Consider the following 22,892-nt stretch of genomic DNA (forward strand, 5'->3'; position numbering starts at 1 on the left):
TCTTCCCCGACTTCCTCATGCCTCCCCTTTCTGTATTCCAAATTCTTATCGATTGTTGATTTATACAGATTCTGGCCCATCTAGTTCAATACTGTCCATACTGACTGGCAGCTGCTCTCCAGGGTTTCAAGCAGGGGTCTCGCCCAGGTCTTCCTGGAGATGCTGGGGATGGAACCAGGAACCTTTTGCATGCAAAGCAGGTGCTCTACCACCGAGCCACAGACCCAGAAGGTAGTGAGCAGAAATGGGGAAACACAGATATGTGCCATTCCACATAAAAACGCTGCTTATTGCCTTTTAACAGAATATGTGCAGCTTGCAGACAACACATAGAATAAGAGAATAAGAAGAACATACACTTAGAGAAGATTGGAAAACGTTTATTGAATATATGGGAAATTGCTGTGTACAGCTGAAAACGTTGGCAGCATTAAGATAAATTCAACAGTGTAAGTTTTGATGGATGTAATGATGGAATGCTGAACGGTATAGTTTTTGTAAAATATGCAGGGATTTATGATATGTAAAATGAACCTTGGAAAAAGCAGAAGGGAAGTCCTTGATATCTTAAGGATGCACTTTAAATTGTAAAACAGAAAACTGAATAAAAATTATATTAAAAAACAAACAAACAAAAGGATCTTTGCCTTTAGCAGGTATAAGCAAGATCTCTAATGGTAGCTAATTTTTAACAGAGGCCTCCACTGCCAGAGGTGGCACCTTGTTTATGAATTGTCCTCTTCAGAGAGTTCCACCCGGCACCTTCAATCCTGAGGGGAAGGTATGTCACACACAGAAGGGCTTGGGTTCAATTCATGGCATCTCCAGTTTAAAGGGCCTCAGGTACCAGGCAACAAGAAAGAGCTGGGATGGCTGGGGTTGATGGCTATGCTGCAGAATATCTGGAGGGTACCAGGTTGCTGGTGGCTGATAGAAGGCAACATATGAGTTTAAGGTATTGGGTTAAGACCTTTCCACCTGCCAGTTGTATGGCAAGAGAGGCCAATTTAATAGGCTGTTTAATTTTAACTTTTTATTATAGTACCTTTATGCACCGTTTGCCACAAAATATCTGTCTACAGTACAGCCCTTCAAATATCAATGGAGAATTAGTGAGCTGACCAGAGACAGAGACCTCTTTAGAGAAGTAATTGTGTGTGGTCTGAAACATGAGAATGGTCCAAGGATGCATTGAACTCCCATAATGGCATCCCTGCTGGATAGTCCTGGCTTTACAGCAGGGCTGGAGAGCTATTTTCAACCCAAAGACTCCATTCCCTCATGGGAAACCTTCCCATGGGGCTAAATGCCAGCTGTGGGTGTGGCCAGAGGCAACACTAGGCACAGCAAGAGCCACAGATCTGACTCTTAAAAAGGTAAAGGTAAAGGGACCCCTGACCATTAGGTCCAGTTGTGGCCGACTCTGGGGTTGCGGCGCTCATCTTGCTTTATTGGCCGAGGGAGCCGGCGTACAGCTTCTGGGTCATGTGGCCAGTATGACTAAGCCGCTTCTGGTGAACCAGAGCGGTGCATGGAAACGCCATTTACCTTCCCGCCGGAGCAGTACCTATTTATCTACTTGCACTTCGACATGCTTTTGAACTGCTAGGTTGGCAGGAGCAGGGACTGAGCAACGGGAGCTCACCCTGTTGCGGGGATTCGAACTGCCGACCTTCTGATTGGCAAGTCCTAGGCTCTGTGGTTTAACCCACAGCGCCACCCTTACTTCTGTACAATAGACTGCTATCTGCCAACTGCAAAAGATCAGATGGTTCTACATCGAGCAGCCCCACCCACCCACCCACCTGTCCGTCTTCCATCCAGGCAAGTGAAAAGCACGATCACAGCCGGAGGACAGTTTCCAGCCAGGCAAAGCACTCAAAGAGTAAGGAACAGGGCCAGGGAGAGGTGTAGCTTCAGGAGAAATGGGGCCTGGAAAGGAGGCTATAGACTGGGGAGAGTCCTGAGGACTAGGCAGAAGTCTTTGGAGAGCACACTCAACCCCAAGGCATGTGGTCTTCCAATTCCTGCTTTACAGCCTCAATTCAAAGCCCATTTGAGTCAAAAGTGGCGTTTCAAGTCATAACTTTGAATCTGGACCACCAGTAAAAGTTTTGCAAAACACTAATCTACCAATCTGCTACACATTGTTACCTTTCACCCTCTTCTCACCTCTGTTCTAAACGCAAGCACCAGGAAACTGCCTTGTCTTTACCAGAGATCGTTCTGTAAATATTTCTACTGACCCACACATATTTTAAACATTTTGCAACTGACGACAAATACCTGGCTGGAGGAAATAAAACCATCTGCCAGTTTCAAAGCCATCCAGCGAAAAGCCTGTTAAGGCAATGTGGTTGGCTCACTAATCCTTGGACAAAAATTATATCCAATGAACATTATTTTATACTAGTCTGAAGATTCATTCCCCTGAGGTTTGGGTGCAGTTTTACAAGGTGCTGCTGTGGTCTGTCATCCAGTCCTTGATGGAGCTGCCCACGGGCTTGTGCCCAAGTCCATATTAACCCCATGCATTTCACCACATCAGATAATAATAATAATAATTTATTATTTATAAATTATTTCCCCAGCCACTCTGGGCGGCTTCCAACAAAACACTAAAATACAATAATCTATTAAACATTAAAAGCTTCCCTAAACAGGGCTGCCTTTAGGTGTCTTCTAAAAGTTTGGTAGTTGTTTTTCTCTTTGACATCTGGTGGGAGGGCGTTCCACAGGGCGGGTGCCACTACCAAGAAGGCCCTCTGCCTGGTTCCCTGTAACTCTCGTGTTGCTGGCCAATTCCAGACAGATGGAGTTTTGATAAAGATATATTGTTTTAAGCTGTTTCTGTCCAGCAATGTGTTCATTGTAACCCATGCCAAGCTGTGGGGACTGGGAAGACTAGCAACACAAGGAAATAGCCAGTGCCTCCCCCCCCCCCAATGAATGGAGTAAATAATTCAGGAGTAAACAAAGTGTGCATCCAGACAACCCACCAGAGATATATGAAGCTTTTGGACCAGCACTTACTCCACATCCCCAACAAAAACATAGGATAAGTATATATGACTCTACTTGCTCACAAATATTCCCTGTCTCTCAACCCACCCCATATCTTCTATTGACCATCAACTTCCCTGTGTCCCCTATTGATCCTCAGTTTTCCCGTGCCTCACCATTGACCCTCTACTTTCCCACAGCCTCTCATCTCTCTCCCTCCTCTTCACACCTTTGTCAAAAATCACATTGTAAGCTCTTTAGGGCAAGAAACTGTTGCTTTATCTTATGTTCTTCTGCAAAATGCCGTAAACATTGATGCCTGACTGCACAAATAGTGTGATCTTCTGATAGATAAACAGACAAGCACTGCCAGAGAATGAATGAATCACACTCTTGCACGCCACAAAACAGAAGCTTGGCTGGCAGGTAGGAGAGGCCAGCTTCTTAGTTCCTGCGGTCACCATTCGTGACTAGAATTCATTTATATGGGGAAGGCTAAAGTCTGGCCAGGGCAAATTGTGTCCTACACCTCTGTCATTGACAGGATCCCATAAAAGGGATCCTCGGGGAGGCTGTACACCCAGGAAGCAATGTAAAACACAAGCCCCATCACTACAAAACACCTCAACTATCAAAATTACGGGCCGTTTGATAAGTCTGTGATGACAACTTTAGGAACTGGGTCCCATCAGCAGAAAAAAATTGAGACAGAGAGGAAGGGGTTGTATTCATATTAGTGCTGAGTAACACATCAGTACAAGGATTTCCACTTGTGCAATGGGACTTCCCCACTCTCCTCCCCCACCCCCATAAATCTGCTGCAGGGATTCCTCCAATTCTCCAGAGCAGATCTGGGGACAGTGCAGGGCACATGGCAGGGAGGAGAGTGCAGGAAGACCCATTGCACAAGTGGAAATTCTTGCACTAATGGGATGCATTAGTTGCATACCACTCATAGCCCCCCAAAATATGGAAAAACAACAACAGACAAAGTCACATAAAAAAAACACCCTGGTGAAATTGGTATAAAAGAAATTTATTAATTGACAAAACAAGACTGCATGTAAAATGAAAATATATGCACATATGTGGTAGCTACTGTTGGGAAACAATTACAACAATTTCTCCAAACACAGCAAATGATCTCCTGGGTTGCACCTCTTTTCATGCTCCATCAGAACAAGTAGAGAGTTTCTCACAGATGGCCGCTGAAGAGCACGCCCTTAAAATGTCTGGTTGATCTTTTCAAAACTATGTTGATCTTTGTGCTTTTCAAAACTAAATTCATCTGAGCCAGGGGTCAGCAAACTTTTTCAGCAGGGGGCCAGTCCACTGTCCCTCAGACCTTGTGGGGGGCCGGACTATATTTTGAAAATAAAATAAAAAAACGAAGTCCTATGCCCCACAAATTACCCAGAGATGCATTTTAAATAAAAGCACACATTCTACTCATGTAAAAACACCAGGCAGGCCCCACAAATAACCCAGAGATGCATTTTAAATAAAAGGACACATTCTACTCATGTAAAAACATGCTGATTCCCGGACTGTCTGCGGGCCAGATTTAGAAGGTGATTGGGCCGCATCCGGCCCCTGGGCCTTAGGTTGCCTACCCATGCTCTAAGCTAAGCTCTTCCTCAAGAACTTCATAGATGGAGCTACTAACAATGGATGTATTGTTCTCCAAAACTGTAGTTTGTGGGGACTTGGGGAGAGAGTGCCAGCCTATATTGTCTCCTTAGGGAAAGATGAAAATCAGTGAACAACCACATGCCCAATTATTGACTAGAATGTCATCACAGAAAATGGCAAAGCTTATGTAAGCAAGAAAGGGTAGACACAGATAAAGAGCGAGAAACAAAAGCAGAATTGCAACTCAGGATTTTAAAAAAGACAGAAATAGAAACAGGGGGTTGTGTTTTGCTGAAAAAGGAAAAAAGAAATAAGTTGGACGATTACTGGGAGAAAGATATTTAAAAAGTTGTTAAGGCAACATTTGAAAACTCGCCAGTCTTTGTAATGACAAATGTTTCTGGGGAAATGAGCAAGACAGGACACCGAAACATACTAAAGCTGCTGGTGGTGTGAAGGAAGAGAGAGGAGGAAACCAAAAAGGCTCCTCAGATGATGATGTTGCAAAGAACGTAGCAGAGTTCAGCGCAGATAACGAAAAAGAATAAAGAACCAGGAAATTCTCAAAGGTGGTGGAAAATGCTGCCCAGATGTATGGATGGTGGTGTCTGAACGGGTTGGAGAAAGACTGAACATGCACCACAGGAACATGCACCATCAGTTTCAGGAGCTATTATAAGATGCACAGGTTGGGAAGCAGAGAGGGGGAGTCCTCAGCAACCTCACAAGCTTTTTTTTTTTAACTTAGTACCAACTTCATGGGCACAGAAAATTTCCCAAAGATGAAACAAAGCTATGACACCACAGAGATGGATATAGGCATGTTGGAATGTCAGTAATTCAGGGCCATTGTGGAAAGGGGAAATACTCTTGCAGGAAATGTTGGCAGACTAAGGAATTTGGAGTTTATGGGAGAGGGCCACATGGAACCATAATTAAGACATTTGTGGGGAACTGTAAGTAAGAGGTGAGAATGTTCTTACTCAAGGAAGTATCTGAGAATGTAATCTGGGAGCGTAACATGATAGATAATGTATCTATTCAACTTGTTTTGTTATGTTGTTTAATGCTCTTTTGCTTCAGTATGTTTCATAAGGCCAGTTGTTTGGGGAAACAGGGAAGAAATTGAATTGTAGCAAGTGGGGTAGTGGGTAGGGATGCAGGAGAAGTTGAATTCAGTTTGCATTTAAAGGCAAATCTAATTCTCACAATATACAAATGGAAACACCCACCTTTTGAAATTTGCACTCCTCCGAATTTTGCAATGCAAGTGATTTGTACACAAATTATTATATTAAACAGTGCATATGATGTATATATTATAAGAAATAACATACAAGCATGCATTATCTTAGGGGAAAACTAAGTATTAAGGAAAATATACTTTCAAGAAATCGTGTATTAGGCAAAAATGAATACAAAAATGTGTATATTAGGAGAAATTAGCACTAACACACTGGATAATTTTCGTGAGGATTTTGCTTAAAACAAACCAACCACAAACTGCTGCAGAAATGTGGAAAAGCTGGATTTAAAATTGGAGAAATGAGAGAACCAAGGTTGACAAATCCTTCCACCCCTCCTCACAACAGTTTCACACATGAGCTCATAGGTCCCAAAACATGGGTGACCCATGTCTTGGCATTTCACAGATAATAAAAAAGGTTTCTATTAAAACAGCATGACTGTTACGGCAGTAAATAAGCTTCACCAGCAAGCTCTCTGTCTGATGCTCTAGCCCACCAAATAATTTTTGAAATCAATGCTTGCGCTCTCATCACTCTGCAATCCAAGCATTCTCACAACTGGATGTCACAAATTGTCCAACACCTTTATCACAAATAATTTCCTCTGCCTATTCTCTCTCTCTGCCTCTCTATTTCACTTCTGTCTCTGTATATGTAAAACATGTTGCCACAATCTTGTGAAATAGTAATCTATGCCTCTCTCTGGCCAGCCACCTTTCCCCAGCCTGCAGATATGTGAAGCAGAAATTTTAAAAGGTATTCTCTTACAGAGTCCTGTTGATCACAGATGGTGTCTGTACCTTTCAACTTGCAGAAATGGGCCAGAAGCATTTATCTTCACTTAACATCACTTGCTCATCCTCACACAGTCTCCCGCCACAGCCCCCCCACATTCTTCATTTATCTTTCTGGAGCCACTGTATGAGGCAATAGCCTCTTCTGTTAAAGAATTCGTGTCTGTCACCGTCTCCAGAGAATTAAGTAAGTTCACAGTTGACATTGACAAAATCACCTGCAAATTGTGCATTTATCTCTGAACCATCTTTGGAACATCGGGGAGTAGCATGGGATGTAGGGATGGGGGGGAGAGAAATATGATTCAGACCACATTTAAAAGTGAATCTATCTAATTTGTACTTTCTGAAACAATATGAGACCAAGACACAGCCATCCTTCAAAACCCCCTCTTCTCTTAATTTTCCAGTGCAGTTTTTCAGCCAAGCACAAAAGTGCATATGCTAGGGTACAGTATGCATGCAATTGCATATATTGGTGAAAATAACATACAAAATGCATTCTATTAGGAAGAAAATGCTTTGCAAAAAATGTGTATATTAGGCAGAACTGCATGCAAGCATTAATATTAGGAGAAATTCACACTCCTATGTTGACGAATGTTCATGAGGACTTAGAAGAAAGTGCAAGCTGGTGTTTAAACGTGAGCTGAACTTTTTTTGGGGGGGGGAGAAATGGGGAGAAGCAAAAATTTGGCCATCCTTGCTCAGAAGAACACTTGGGCAACTCCGTATTATCAGCAGGGACAAGGAAAAAGAGACAGCAGTGTTGATTCATCTCTCCAGAAAAGAATACTGCTTTGTAGAGGAGAGGGTTATATTCTGGGGAAATGGATCCTTACCTCAATTTATAATAAACACCATTTAACCAACGGTTGTGTAGTCGGCTCTTCCCAGATGGCGTACTGGGAGTGTAGCTTTCCACCTGGCACAGACTCAAGGGACCCCTGATGTCTTACTTGAAAGCGCAATTGCAGAGGGGAAATGCATTTAAATCTTACAAGGAAAATCAGCATGCCCTAGAGGAGATTTGAGATTATGAGAACCTTAAGAACAGACAAGGGAAATTAATGCCAAGCAGATTGATGGCACAACCAGAGGACATTCTCTCTCTCTCTCTCTCTCTCTCTCTCTCTCTCTCTCTCTCTCTCTATCTCTGCAAAACCTTGGCTCCTGAAGCAACTGAGATGCAACTCCTTCCAGTTCTATTGGCTTCCTCCACCACAGAAACATGCTTATCGCTGTTCTGTGTGTTGCACCAAGCACCACGGCAGTCATAGGAATGATAGACAGCCAGGAGGAATCTTGCTTTGGGAGGTTCAAATTGGTGTGAGGTCTTTCTCCTCCCTGCTCTGCATCTTGTCAGGGGCTGATTCTTATCATGAGATAAGAAATGTTGGCACATGCCTTCTAGAACTGAGGAAGGGAGCATGTATTATTATTATTATTAGTTTGTTTTTAAAGAGAAGTGATTTAAACACAAGCCAGATTTCATTCTTCACCTCCAGCGCATTCACGGTCTCACCTGCCGACAAGCTTCAAGGGCAATTAATGGTTATCGAGGAAAGATAATGGGCCCAGTAATTTTAATGTCCACAATTGTCAGAAGTCTTCATAAACACGCCTGCCCGATTTTAACCTGTTATTTCATGTCTCTCTCCCTGGGACTGATGCTTTAAACTGATTGCAAATATGACCTCTGACTCTGGCCTGGTCTATCCTTGCGACAGAATGAGGTGGTGTTGTCAGAATGGCTCTGCCTGCTTGAGAATGTATTCAGAAATGTGATACCTGTGGGATGTTAGCATCCAAAATGCATATGCAAAGAATTGATCGCAAGAGCAGTAGAACTCTATGATGTCAAAGACTCTGTGGCAGTTATTTTCAGTTGGTACAGTTATGGCAGTTAATAGAACAGTCTTAACAGTTGTGTTGTGCTGCTTCCATCTGCCTCAGAGTTAGTCTGCAACAGTTTAATCCAGGCATAGGCAAACTCCAGCCCTCCAGATGTTTGGGACTACAATTCCCATCATCCCTAGCTAACAGGACCAGTGGTCAGGGATGATGGGAATTGTAGTCCCAAACATCTGGAGGGCTGGAGTTTGCCTATGGCTGGTAATCTATGTAAGACGTATTAGCATCTTAAGAAACATCCACCTGCATTGTATATATTTTATCTGCCACTGAAAGTACAGTGAGTAAAAACTATATGTTATTTAAACTTTAGAAGAGAGGGTCTTGCGTAGTTTATATAAGATGAAAAAAAGAGAACTAATTAGAGAGTCAAACAACCCAGGGCTGTCTTCCGCATACTCTGCAAATGGGAACTAGAGTCTAATTCCCACCATTCTACTTAAAAATAATAACAACTTTACTTAAAGCTAGGAAACGGCCTCCCACTAGGTCAGAATATTGGTTTATCCAACCCAGTATTGGACTTCCCAGTTGACAGTCTCTGAGGCACAGCAAGATCCACCTGATCCCTTTAACTATAAACACCAAGGACTGAATTTGGGGTCCCCTGCATGCAAATTACATGCCCTGACACTGAGCTATGGCCCCTACCCTGTTGTTTGCCTTTACTTATTTCCTTACATTTGTATTGTGCTTTTCTTCTCTCATGGGTCACAAGGCAGAAGACATGTGGTTCTGTCAGGGACTGGACAGAGGAGAAGAAGACAGTTCAGAATTACAAGAGGGGTTTGAGGGAGATCACAGCTCAGAGGCGGATGAGGGGGAAACCTTGGAAATAATGGGAGAGGAGGAGGAGGCAGAGCAGGAGCAGCTGGCTGACATGTTATCACTATTTTATTTTATTTTGGTAATAATATTTATTAAATTTCCCATTTTAACAATCCAATAAAAACCACATTAAAAACATTCCAAATTATAAAATAATCAAACTATCCAAATTTAATGCCAAATTATAAGTCTTGGTTGGCTTTCCATGCTCTGAGGTTGAGGCTGACATGTTATCACTAGAAAGCATTCCAGACCCACCAGCTCCCAGAACCTGGCAAACCTTAAAAGTAGGAGACGAAAGGACTCAGAGACAGATGGCAACCGTAGAGGTGGTGGTGCTGTTGATGAAAGGAGAAGTGGAAGAGAAGCGTGTGTGTGGAGATTACTTGGGACAACGCCATTATTCCAAGTGGCTGCATTCCCAAGGCTCTCTCTGTAAATACTGAATAAATAAAGTAAGGCAGCTGCCTCCTGTACCATCTTCAGACCAGCCTTCCCCAAGCTGGTGCCCTCCAGGATGTTGCTGGGCTCCAACTCCCATCAGATGCCCCCATCTGGAACTGCCAATGCTTAGAGGATGGTGGGAATTGTAGTCCAGTGACATCTCATGGGCACGACGTTGAAGGAAGTGGCTACTTCAGACCTTGGATAAACTTCAGAGGCACCCAAGGTTTCTTCCAAAGCCACAGTGAAAGGCAACGTTAACCAAGGAGAAATGTCCAAGGGCCCCTGAGAGTTTGCTGAGGGATTTTGAAAGGGTTTATTGGCAACAGCCCGTCACGGATATTCAGATCACAAAGGAGCTGAGCCCTCTTTTGAGAGCCTGCCAAGCTTCACTCACACTACCTCTCCAAGTTAGCTGGAAAGGACTTTTTTTAGATGAGTCACTAGGACTGTCCACTGAGCCAACTTTCCACTGAAAAGAGTTTGTCACCCTGCAAGGGTTTGCATGGCTGACTGGTTGCCTTTCAACCCCCAAAGTGCACACTTTCCGCTAGGCCTTTCCCCACCCCCTCCGACACGCTGGCAGGTGAGAAATCTATCAATTCAGAGGCGCAAACCAGAACACACTACTGTTTTCCTTCCCTCCCCCCGCCCCCCGCTTGCATTTCTGGTATAATCACAAACACACACACACACACACTAAAATAATAAGCTCTTGAGGAGATACAATGGAAATCCTTTTCTGTTTGCAGAAGTATGGAAAGCAAACATTCGCTTGATAACACAAACCCCAAGGAGCATAATTGTTATGATTCAGAAAGTGTTTCCTTCTCAAGGCAGTTGGGGATCTTGGCTTGGATCTCAAAAAATGAATTACACAAAATATTTTCTCACACTTTGGCACACACTGTGCACATAATTTTTTTAAGAAAAGAAACCATTCTAAACTTTGTACTCATGCAGGCCTGATTCCTTGTGCACTACAATAATGTACAGTGGTACCTCAGGTTAAGTACTTAATTCGTTCCGGAGGTCCGTTCTTAACCTGAAACTGTTCTTAACCTGAAGCACCACTTTAGCTAATGGGGCCTCCTGCTGCCGCTGAACCACCGGAGCACGATTTCTGTTCTCATCCTGAAGCAAAGTTCTTAACCTGAGGTAATATTTCTGGGTTAGCGGAGTCTGTAACCTGAAGCGTATGTCACCTGAAGCGTATGTAACCTGAGGTACCACTGTACACTGTGCATACACCAGGACAGCAGGTGCTTTATTGAATAGCACTCACAGGCATGCTCACATTACAGACCACCACCTCCTCTTCCCAGAGAACCATAGGAACTTAAGAGCTCCGGTGGATCAGGCCAACGGCTCATCTAGTTAAGTGTCCTGTTCTCACAATGGACAACAAGATGCCTATGGAATGCCTATGGAAAGCAGGAAAGCAGGACCCTGGGAATTGTAGGTCTGTGGAAAACACCTCGCCAAACTACAGCTCCCAGGATGCCTTGCAGGAAGCCAAACTGCTTAAAGTGGTATAAAACCACTGTGCATTTGTAATTTAGATGAAATCTTAGCGTAGGCAGTGATTGTGCTATGCCCTCTGTACAGTCAAAGAGGAAGTATCAGAAGGCGAAATCATTTGCATGTGTGATTTGAGGCCAGAGCGCAGACTACCCTGTGGCGTGGTAAACAGAAGCCCCTTAGCATTCGACAAACACAGAAGCAAAACTGAGACCCTGGACTTTAGACAATCATGCATATTTCAGTTGTGATTCACAGTTCACACTTATTCGGCCTTCTCTCGACGCCATTCCAGCTTGCTTCTACGCTCTTCCCTTTCTAAACTCACTTAAATCAGAGCACCGTCATGACTACAGGAATAAAACAGAGTTTGCACCTGCTGCCCCGACGCTGAGCACATTTACTCCGGAATAAGCGCCAGTTTGCTGTCGAAAATGGTGTTTCAAAAGTAATAAAAGGAGCACCTGTCACCAAACCTAAGTTTCAGGTGAAGCATCCTTTTGCAGTCAGGCTCATTTACATGCAGGGGGTCCCCAATACATCTGGCTGCAAGAAGTCAAGGACAAAAATGGTGTCTTCCTCCCATGGTGCATTCAGAAGCAAATTGGACCAGCAGCTGAATCTCAACATCAGCAGGGGCAGTGGGACAATGCGTCACCTCCAAACTTCCTTTGGTGATGAATTTCTAGCCACAGGCTGGCACTTGAAAACTCCTTGTCCTCTTTTTTTTTTGCTCCGGTACTTTCCCCATAAAAACTCACTCTTTGTCACTGAATCAGACCAAACTCAAATTGCTGTTTGCTATTTGTTCCGATTCAGAATGGGTTTTCATGGGGGAGATGCCAGAAGAAGAAGAGTTTGGATTTGATATCCCGCTTTATCACTACCCGAAGGAGTCTCAAAGTGGCTAACAATCTCCTTTCCCTTCCTCCCCCACAACAAACACTCTGTGAGGTGAGTGGGGCTGAGAGACTTCAGAGAAGTGTGAGTGGCCCAAGGTCACCCAGCAACTGCATGTGGAGAAGTGGGGAAGCGAACCCAGTTCACCAGATTACGAGTCCACTGCTCTTAACCACTACACCACAGGGACTTGGCACCAGGAACAGAAAGTAAAAGAGGCAAGCAGGCTGGGATCAGGAGGACCACAGGATGGAAAGAAATTGGGAGCCAGAAGAAACCGGGTCAAGGAATCAAGACGTTCAGCTGAACCATACATGCTGGTAGCAAGTGCAAGAGGAAGCAATGAGTATGGGGGTAAAAGGGGAACATCTGGTAGACATGAATGCGAGGAGGAAACCTATAAAGCTGGCAGTGTGAGGAAGAAGCTGTTAAGCTGCTCTATCTTCCTTCCTCTTGGAGAGACTAACTGGAAGCCGGAGCTGATCAGACAAGATCACAGCTGGGACTATTTTGGGTAGGTAATCTCAGAGCAGGTGGCTGGGTTGAGTAGGTGCAGAAGGACATCTGGAGGCAGAACAACCTCTGCTTTGAAATGCTATTTTAGATGGTTTTGAGTGTGGGAGGGAAATGGTAATATCTTTCATATTAGCAAGGGGGGAAATAACTAATTGCCAGTCTGCATGGCAGGTTATTTACCCATCGAGCCCAGTACTCTGACTGGTAGCAGCTTTCCGGGCTCTCAGGCAGGGGCTCTTTCCAATTCCCTGTTCAGTTCATCTTCTCTCAGCTTTCCAGTTTTCCAGTCTTCAGTCACACCCATAGCATACTTTTAAAGTGCTCCCTTGAATCCTGGGAACTAGAGTTTACCCCATCACAGGGCTATAATTGCCAGCACTTTTAACAAACTACAGTTTCCAGGATTTTTTTTTTTGGGGGGGGGAGAAGCAATGTGCTTTACATGTACTTACAGTGTGGATGAAGCCTGCATTGGGTTTGTGGTTTATTTATTTTTTAAATTTGTAAGCATTTTAGTGCAAATCTCTCCTAATACACACATCTTCATATGTAACATTACCTACTAGAAACATTTTTGCTAGCCGTTTCCGTAATATGCGTTCTGCGTGTTATATTTTCACTAATTAAATGCATTAATAAGCACACATTACTCTGGTATATGCATTTTTGTACACATTACTTGGCTCCGGAACTGCGGTGCAAATTTTGGAGAAGCGTGAATTTCAAAGAATGACTGCTTTTCTTCACTTATTCTTTCAGAAAGTGCGTGTTAAGCATGCGTGCATTAAAATGTGAACCAAACCTAATTGCTCCCCCATGTCCACCTGCTGCCCCCAACCCTTTTAACTTGTAATGCAGGGCCTTTAACACCTAAAGTGTGTCACTGAAAGATAGCCCATTCGCATCAAGGAGGGCCCTGCCAAGCAGAATTGCCTGGGATCAAATCAGGGGACATTCAGATTTCTAGTCTAATGCTCTCGCAGCTGAGCTACTTTGACTCCTGTGTTCACAAGGACGTTGCCACATCCACGCCCTCTCCACACCTTCAGGGTAAGACTTGGGGGCAGACATTCAGGGCCCTACTCATCATAATGAGCAGAGATGAGGGGCCCAAATGCAGTATGGTGGGCTCTGCTGCTTGTTGAACTAGGTGAATTAATATTACACATTACCATCGAGAGAGAGAGAGATGCCACACAAAAACTCTTCAGCCTAGGACTCTGCAGTCCCAGAGGATGTCTTTGACTCTAGTAAGTACCATATTTTTCCGTGTATAAGAGGACCCCATGTATAAGACGCCCCCTATTTTGGAGGACTCAGATTTAAGAAAATGGGGGGATGCATCAGTGTATAAGATGCCCTTTAATTTTTGACATTATTTTTTAGGGAAAAAACTTAAGTCTTATACACAGAAAAATACGGTATATGCTTCCTATGACTTCATGCTCTGTGATTCTCCTGAGTTGGTGGGAAAGTGGGGACACAAGAAGAGCCAGGTGCATCCTGGGACTCGAAGTCAACAGCCCTCTTCCATTGCTTGCCTCCCCCCCCCACCAGCAACCAGTGGCGCAGGCTGCCCCTGAACATGAAGGTTCTACTCTGCCATCATCGTGAATTTGACAGTTTGTATGGACAATAATATGGAAGCCACACAGCCGTGCCCCCCCCAGCTATGCTGCCATGTTTGTCCCTGCAGCCCTCAGAATCTCAAGAGGAGCGCCAAAAAACGACACTACCTTGGAAGGGGTCCTGAAAAGGGATCTCTCTGTGACCTCAAAAGTACCTTTTTTCCTCCTTGGCTGCTGTGCAGCTGTGTAAGAGGTAGCTGGCCTGTGGGAATGTCTTCTGCTTCCTACTGCGGTTGTCAACTCAGTGCTGGGTCAACACGCAGAAGACAACCCTTGTTTTCCTGACTGTCAATTGCTCCCATCGCCCTGTCAGTGAGCTCGTGGCCTCAATTTGACGCTGTGTGTGTCACCACGATCCCCCAACAGTGTCAGTTATCCAGCAACGCTCACCCACCCACCCTTGGTGCATGTTGAGGCCTGTTTGTTGGAGAGACTCCTGCAGGCTCCCTTCTGAAATTGACACGGGTCTAGCTTTTTCCCAGGGTGGCATTTGATTTTCTGGAGCAAAGCTGTCACTTAAAGCTGGCAAGGAATGGATCCAACCCCCTGCACCCTCCCCATCTCTGGTCACATCTGGGTCAGGATGTTTCAATAAACATTTAACCCTGCGCAAAGATATTAAGCAAACACCAGGCTGGGAGTGTTTACTCAGTGATCAAAATCCCTTGAGCAAAAGCAGAGCTGGTTATAGCACAGGAGAATTCTGAGTATATGGCTGACAGAGCACGTGGAAAAGCGTTTTGCACGGGCCTTATTGGCGCATGTGGCAGAAGAGAGAAACCCCACCAAGACAAAGCAGTAGTGGCCTACGTCCAGTGCTTAGCTCTGAGTGCTAGAATGGTTAGGTTGCAACAACCGGAAAGGCTGCAGACTCCTGGATACTGAGGAGTCCAGCCATGATGATGCTTGCACAGAGGGAATGATAGCTCTGTCAGTGGTAAGGGAAGGGCGAATCCTGTCAATTTTTGTTTCTTCCAGTCTTCAGTTCTTCACATTTCCACATCAGTTGTGATTCATTTCTATGCAATTTTTTCATAATAGACACTTTCTTTTCTGTGCAATTATGCCTGATACGCATATTTTTTGCAAAACAGCTTCCTCTAACATACTGCATTTATGGATGCTATTTTCGTTTATGCACCTTTTTAGGCATGCAGTTCCTTAGCTTGTGTGTTTTTGTACACATCGCTTGGTTAGAGAACTGCACTGCAAAATCTGGTGTGCAAATGGAGGTGTGCAAAATGCTGAAAGGTATTTCAGAAAGTGCAAATTAAATATTAACTGAATCGGATTTGTCTGTCAGAAGGTCCCAGATTCAGTCCCTGGCATCTCCAGTCATAAGGACCAGGTAACAGATAATGGGAAAGCCCTCTGCTGTAGATCCTAGAGAGCCTTTGTCTGGCTGAGTATGCAAAGATACTTGCCTTTGTAGAAGGCTAATACCTCAATGGCAGAAGTCCCCGCTTCAGTCCCTGACATCTCCAGGTAGGGCTGGGAGAGATTCCCTGTCCGAAACCTTAGAGAACTGCTGCCAGTCAGTGTAAGCAACACTGAGCTAGATGGACAGGTGAACTGCCTCAATCAATTGCAGCTTCTGGTTTTGTGACAAGATTGGCCTAAATGGGAAAGGTGTCTCTTAAAGCAGGGTCTTTGCTTATATGTATATCCTAGACATGTTAAGACAGCATCACAGTTCCTGGACTTGAGGTTCCTGGCCAGGGAATTGATGAAGAGGCAGGTTTGGGAGGCAACAAGGGGTTGGGTGGCAGCCAAGATGTATAGCTGTGTCCCTCTCCAACAAATATATGCCACTCTGAGGGAGTGCGAGTCACTGATGCAATATAGTGGGCCGTGACCTGGGATTGGCTCTCCAGGATCACATGACATACTCCCAGGACCAAGATGTCTCTGGTCCATGATATGATTCTATCCTGGTTTAAGCTACAGTTTTAAAAATAAGGAGAAGGAAGTTGGGATCCAGAGGATGCCAAACTCCGCTCCAGGCATCACATGGTTTGCTCACTCTGCCATGATGGCAAATACACATGAAGTGAGAAAATGTCACGCTTCATGCTGGGCTCTCTTTGCTACCAATCATAACAGTGTATGAAGAGCCTACTGGATCAGGCCAATGGCCCATCTAGCCCAGCATCCTGTTCTCACAATGGCCAACCTGTGGGGAAATCGCAAGCAGGACCTGAGCACAAGAGAACTCTCTCTAGAACAACAACAACAACAATTTATTATTTATACCCCGCCTATCTGGCTGGGTTTCCCCAGCCACTCTGGGTGGCTTCCAGCAAAATATTAAAATGCAATAATTCATCAAATATTAAAAGCTTCCCTAAACAGGGATGCCTTCAGATGTCTTCTAAAAGTCAGATAGTTGTTTATTTCCTTGACATCTGATGGGAGGGCATTCCACAGGGCAGGCACCACTACCGAGAAGGCCCTCTGCCTGGTTCCCTGTAACTTCACTTCTCACTGTGAGGGAGCTGCCAGAAGGCCCTCAGAGCTGGACCTCAGCATCCAGGCAGAACGATGGGAGTGGAGACACTCCTTCTAGCAGATGGTATTCAGAAGCATTACTGGATCTGACCATGAAGGCAGAGCATAGGCCCCCCCCCCCGTGCTACAGTTAGATATGGGGCAGAAATTTGATTCAGTTCACAATTTAAAGACAAACATACCAAATCTACGCTTTGTGAAGCAGTACGTGAATCGAAACACAGCTGTCTTTCGAAATTCAAACGTCTCTGAATTTTGCAGTGCGGTTCTCCAGCCAAGCTACGTGTTCAGAAATGCACGTACTGGAATAAAGTCTGCATATATTAGTGAAAAGAACATGCAAAGATTCCTTATATTAGGGGAAATTGATTTGCAAAACTGTGCATGGTAGGCAATATTGCATATAAACTGGGAGAAGCCGAAATTGACAGATTTGCCCATCCTTAGCTGCATTTTACATTTCAGGAAACAAAAAAATCTACTAAGAACCCTGCTGATGTTGTTGGCAGTCAAGCAGCTGTCTTACGAAGCCTCAATGAAGTTCGTTCCCCCCACCAACTTTTCCCAAGGTGGCTTCGCCTGAACGGAGGCGCACATGATGGAACACATCACACATGGCGGTTTCATCTTTCGGTCTCACTTCTCAAGAACTCTCAGAGCTCTTAACCCTCACCTGCTGCAGAATCAGTGAAGGATAAACATTTGACATCCACCTTTTCATTTCAACTGGCTGTGCTCGGGATGTCCAAATATTTGATGTCCTGAATTTCCAAGGGGACTCATTTGCACAGTGACAGTTTAAGAACTGCGCTAAATGGATCCATGGTCCTGCATCCTTTCCCCATCAGTCACCAACAAGATGCTTCTGGGAAAACCCCAAACCAGGGTGTGAAGGAAAGAACCCCCCCTCCCACTGTTTGTCCCCAGCACATGGTACTCAGAGTGTTATGTTGTGGGTGAACATATCAGACGACACAGTGATTCTTCAAACAGCTCTTGTTTATTCACAGGCCAGAACAGAACTGAACTGAAGGGTTCAGCCACCCAGCTTATATAGAGCTCCACTACAACGCAACAGTAACCACTTTCTGTAACTATCCAATCACTGAACGCAACTTTCAATCCCTTATTTGCATATGTGGACCTGAGTGAAAACTATCTACAGTATCCCCCTGCTGGCCCAGGGTGAGAACTTCAGTACATAACACAGAGGGACACTGCCTTTGAACCTGGGGTTCTATTTTGTGTCCTTTGATAGGACCATTTACTCCATGAATTTGTTTAATTCTTTTTAAAATCTCCCTAAGCCAGTGGCCATCTTATGGCAGCATATTCCATAAATTAACTGTTGGAAATGCCCAAAATAAGAAAGCACTTCAAAATATGTGTTGGTTCACAGCCAGAATGTGGTTGGTTAAAAGTTCGTTTTTTAAAAAAAAGCATTCGCAGTAATGGCGAACCAAATGGAGTAGCAGCCTCCAGTTCCAATTGGGATGGAGGAGAAATTCAGATAGCCTTATTCACACTTTTCAAAACAACGCACGGACCAAAACACCACTATCCTTTGAAATTCACACTTCTCCGAATTTTGCAGTGAAGTTCTCCAGCTAAACAAGACATACAGATATGCATGGATTTGTATAAGATAGGGTTGCCATACATCTGGAATTTCCAGGACATAGCCGGGATTCGGCCGTTGGAAACTGTGTCTGGGCAGAAATTGCTGAAATATATGGGAAAATTAAGACGTATGGCAACCCATGTCAGAAGTGTAGATTTTGGCGAATTTCCTTAAAAATAGCTCAAAAACTTCATTATTATTTTTAAAGATTTTGCCATAAAAGGCTAAACAACTTTTGCATCTGGATTTTCACTTTTAGAAATATGGCATCCCTAATATAAAACGTGCCTATAAAGGCATATATTAGTGAAAAATAACAAAAGTAACATTTGTTAAACGAGAATTGCATACAAACATGAGTTTAATAGGCAAAATGTGCGCTTAAATGGCACTTAAAGTTCATGAGAACTTTAAAAGTAAATAAACATAATAAACGAACAAAAATGAGGAGAACTGTGCTTAAGATTTGGAAAACTAAGAAACGGAGAGAACCGAAGCTGAAAGCTTCATCCATCCCTGTTGATGGATGTACATACTGTACTTTTACCTGCTTTTTCTGATTTGTCAGCCACTTTGAATCTATGCTATATAGAAAAGAAGGAGTGAAAGAAATAAAGGTGGTTGGGTACCCTGTAGTTACTCTGTGTTAACAGGCATTCTGCACATACTCAAATGCAATAGCCCAACAGCAGCTGCCAGTGGCCTGATCGATGCCATTCCCCTTAACTCTTTGCTGATTATTTGACATTTTTTGAAGGCAGATGCAAAAGATAAGATTCACTTTCTAAAATGGAAATTGTTTGGTTGGCAACCACTGCTGTCATTAAAAAAAAAAAAGCATTGCTGCGCTTGTGAATCATTCAGTGACATTTGATTCATGGTGATTAATCTGACAAAAGCATTGGAAATATTCGCTCTGCATTATACATGCTGGAAATTTGCTTGCCCCACAGAAAGTAAATCGACTCGCCAAAAAAGGTGACTAAGAAAGGGACATGACAAGAGGTAAATGATATTATGCATTGTCTAGAGAAAGCGGACAGTCTTTATCCCTCTCTCAAAGAAGCTGAATGTTGGAAGGTTCAGGACAGACCATAGCAGGTGCTATTTCACATAGTGCATAGTTAACCTTATGACATTTGCTCCCACTGCCTGAAGTTACAGCCACCAACTTGGATGAGGGTTTAAAAGAGGGTTGCATAAACTCCTGGTGGAGAAGGCTACTCCTGGCTACTAGCCTGCTTCCTATACTCTACAGTGGTACCTCGGGTTACATATGCTTCAGGTTACATACGCTTCAGGTTACAGACTCCGCTAACCCAGAAATAGTACCTCGGGTTAAGAACTTTGCTTCAGGACAAGAACAGAAATCGTGCTCCAGCGGCACGGCAGCAGCAGGAGGCCCCATAAGCTAAAGTGGTGCTTCAGGTTAAGAACAGTTTCAGGTTAAGAACGGACCTCCGGAACGAATTAAGTACTTAACCCAAGGAACCACTGTACTTGCACTGTCAGAGGCAATGTGTCTCTGAATAGCAGTTGGTGGGATTCACAGTTGGGGGGTGTTGCTGCTGCACTCAGGTCTTGCTTTCAGGGCTTCACAATTGACTTCTCTGAACTAGAGGGGACTTTGGTCTGATCCAACAGGGCTCTTCCTAGATCATTACGTTCTTAACATTCTTTCATCCTCCATCTCTGTAAAATGGTGCTTTAACTTCACCACTATCCTTGGAAACCTTAGGTAAGTTACAGTGGTACCTCGGGTTACATACGCTTCAGGTTACAGACTCCGCTAACCCAGAAATAATACTTCGGGTTAAAGAACTTTGCTTCAGGATGAGAACAGAAATCGTGCTCCGGTGGCGCGGCAGCAGCGGGAGGCCCCATTAGCTAAAGTGGTGCTTCAGGTTAAGAACAGTTTCAGGTTAAGAACGGACCTCCGGAACGAATTAAGTACTTAACCCGAGGTACCACTGTATTTAGTCTTAGCCTCAGTTCCTCATATGAGAAATGGGAACCCTCTGTACACTCCTAATGGCAAGCTTGCTCGGCTGCGGGCTGATAACACAATGCTGTGACATTTCCTGGGATTCCACGTACCTTGGTTTTTAGAGAATAACAGTGCCGTCCTTTACTGCAGGGGTTGACAGGCTTCAGGCTTGCAAGACCTGCCATATTTACGCAAATCTAATGCGCCATCGAATTTAATGTGCACCCTAATTTTCTTCGATGTAATTTGATCCAAAAAGGTGTGCATTACTTTCAAGTAAATGTGGCACATTGTTTTTCAGTAGAACTCCAGGACTCAATCAGAGTGAGGTCAATTATCTATTGCTCCTCACAGATGCAAATCGATATCTAAGTTATGATTGATCAGGGATCCTGTCACAAAATTCCCTGATCAGTAGTAAAGCAGCACAAAGACTTGATCAAAGGCAGGCAGTTAATACTCATAGTATACAGGTGAGGATCACTGAGGCTAAGAGGAAAGAGGTTTGCACAAGATCATCCATAGCAGATTTTTTAAAAATCCATTTTACTTGCTATTGTTGAAGTATTGGGAATCAGAAATCCTCACCAAACTACTGCACATGACACAGCTATCAACTAGGGGATTCTGCTCTCTCTTCTGCACACCTCACATGCTTACTTGGAAGCAAGTCCCATTGTATTCACTGGGGTTTACTCCCTAGTAAGTGTGCTTAGGATCACTGCCTAAAACTGCTGAGCTATACCCACTTACCTTGGAGAATCCTCCATTGAAGGTCAATGGTCTCTATCCACCTAAGTTATACTCAGAGTAGACCCATTGAAATGAACAAACCTATGTTAGTCATGTCCATTAATTTCAATAAGTCCACGCTCAGTAGAATTAGCATTGGATACAACTCAGCAGGAAGGACAGATCCTGAAGCTGACACTCCAATACTTTGGCCACCTCATGAGAAGAGAAGATTCCCTGGAAAAGACCCTGATGTTGGGAAAGATGGAGGGCACAAGGAGAAGGGGACGACAGAGGACGAGATGGTTGGATAGTGTTCTTGAAGCTACCAGCATAAGTTTGACCAAACTGCGGGAGGCAGTGGAAGACAGGAGTGCCTGGCGTGCTCTGGTCCATGGGGTCATGAAGAGTCGGACACAACTGAATGACTAAACAACAACAACAACTCAGCAGGACTGGCTTCTAAGTAAACCTATGCAGGATTGTGCTTTAAATCGCCCTGTGAATTTGTATGTGTGCCAGAAAACAAGTGATGGTTCAGATAATTTGCCTTTCCAGTACACAAAAGCCAAATGTCTTCTCTGAAGGCATTGCCACAGATCTGTCAGCCTCAGATCTGTGGATTCTTAGTAGGCAAACTTGAAGCAAAGCTGAACGGTACCAAGGTGAGAGTTAAAAGAGTAAGAAGAGTTAATTCTATTCTGTTGGTTGCCGGACAGGATTCAGTGACAAAACGTTGCAAGGTAGTTCTAGAGAGCAGTGTTCATCTGAGCAAAGTGCTCACCATTTATCACCCGGTAAGCACTGCTTGTTCCAAATATTCCAGAGTAAGAGGAAAAGGCTTCAGCCTGACAGCTTCTCCTTTTTATGCTGTGAATGATTTAATCTGGAAGAGCTCCAGGGCCATCTCTGCTTAAGTCACAAACTCTCAGCCTCAGCCCCCCCCCCCCAGCTGCAAAGTGTGAATAAGAATAAAGATCTACCTCAGAGTGGTTCCAATACAATAAAAACTGAGAAGCACTTTGGAAAACCCAAAAGGATAATAAAAAAATAGCAGTTCTTCCTCTACAGTTTTGCTACAGTACTGTTCAACAGTGCAATCTTAACAATGTCTACTCAGCAATGCATCCTATTGAATTCAGTAGGGCTTACTCCCAGAGCCTATCTTTGCATTCTAATTATTATTATTATTTTTAAAAAAGAAGAGTCCAGAACTCACATTTTTGCCAGTGCATATTCTGGGGCAGGAGGGGGTCCTTTCCACCCCTCTTGGGCTTATTAGTTGCTCTTTGCACCTTGAGTGATAACAGGCCGTCAAGATGTTCCTTTCAGCTTTTTTTTTAAAGACCAGGTTCCCGCTGAACGGCGTGACGATGTCACATCCTCTAACCACAAGCACTTAAAAAAAAAAAATCCCTCCCTTTTGCACAGTGCTGTTCTTCACCACAACATACAGTTCCTCCAAAGTTACTGTAATGTGAAAGATGTTGGGCACAAACGGCACAAATTTCTTATCTGAGCGTTAAAAACAACAACAATCACCCCACAAAGAACATCGCATATTTTCAGCCTAATAAAGCAAGCTGTTATTTATGGGAGGAAGGCACTGTTGTAGGA

General features: G+C 44.0%; 1 protein-coding gene and 1 long non-coding RNA gene across 2 annotated transcripts in view; both read right to left on the minus strand.

Annotated features, from left to right (window-relative positions):
- The window catches only part of POU2AF1 (POU class 2 homeobox associating factor 1), a 31,665-nt gene extending 9,080 nt beyond the window's left edge, over positions 1 to 22,585 (minus strand). Inside the window, exon 1 of the mRNA XM_083589081.1 lies at positions 22,495 to 22,585. Within this exon, the coding sequence (XP_083445207.1) occupies positions 22,495 to 22,510 (16 nt within the window). The 5' untranslated portion in view covers positions 22,511 to 22,585. The remainder of the gene's footprint in view (positions 1 to 22,494) is intronic.
- On the minus strand, positions 4,019 to 8,661 carry LOC310750827. The gene is made up of 2 exons (XR_014542315.1): positions 8,202 to 8,661; positions 4,019 to 4,364 (listed from the first exon to the last, which is right to left on the minus strand). It is a non-coding gene; the product is annotated as an uncharacterized lncRNA (long non-coding RNA).
- Positions 22,586 to 22,892: the final 307 nt, after the last annotated feature.

Source organism: Podarcis filfolensis (assembly GCF_964270895.1).
Source record: "Podarcis filfolensis genome assembly, chromosome: 15".
NCBI lineage: Eukaryota > Metazoa > Chordata > Lepidosauria > Squamata > Lacertidae > Podarcis > Podarcis filfolensis.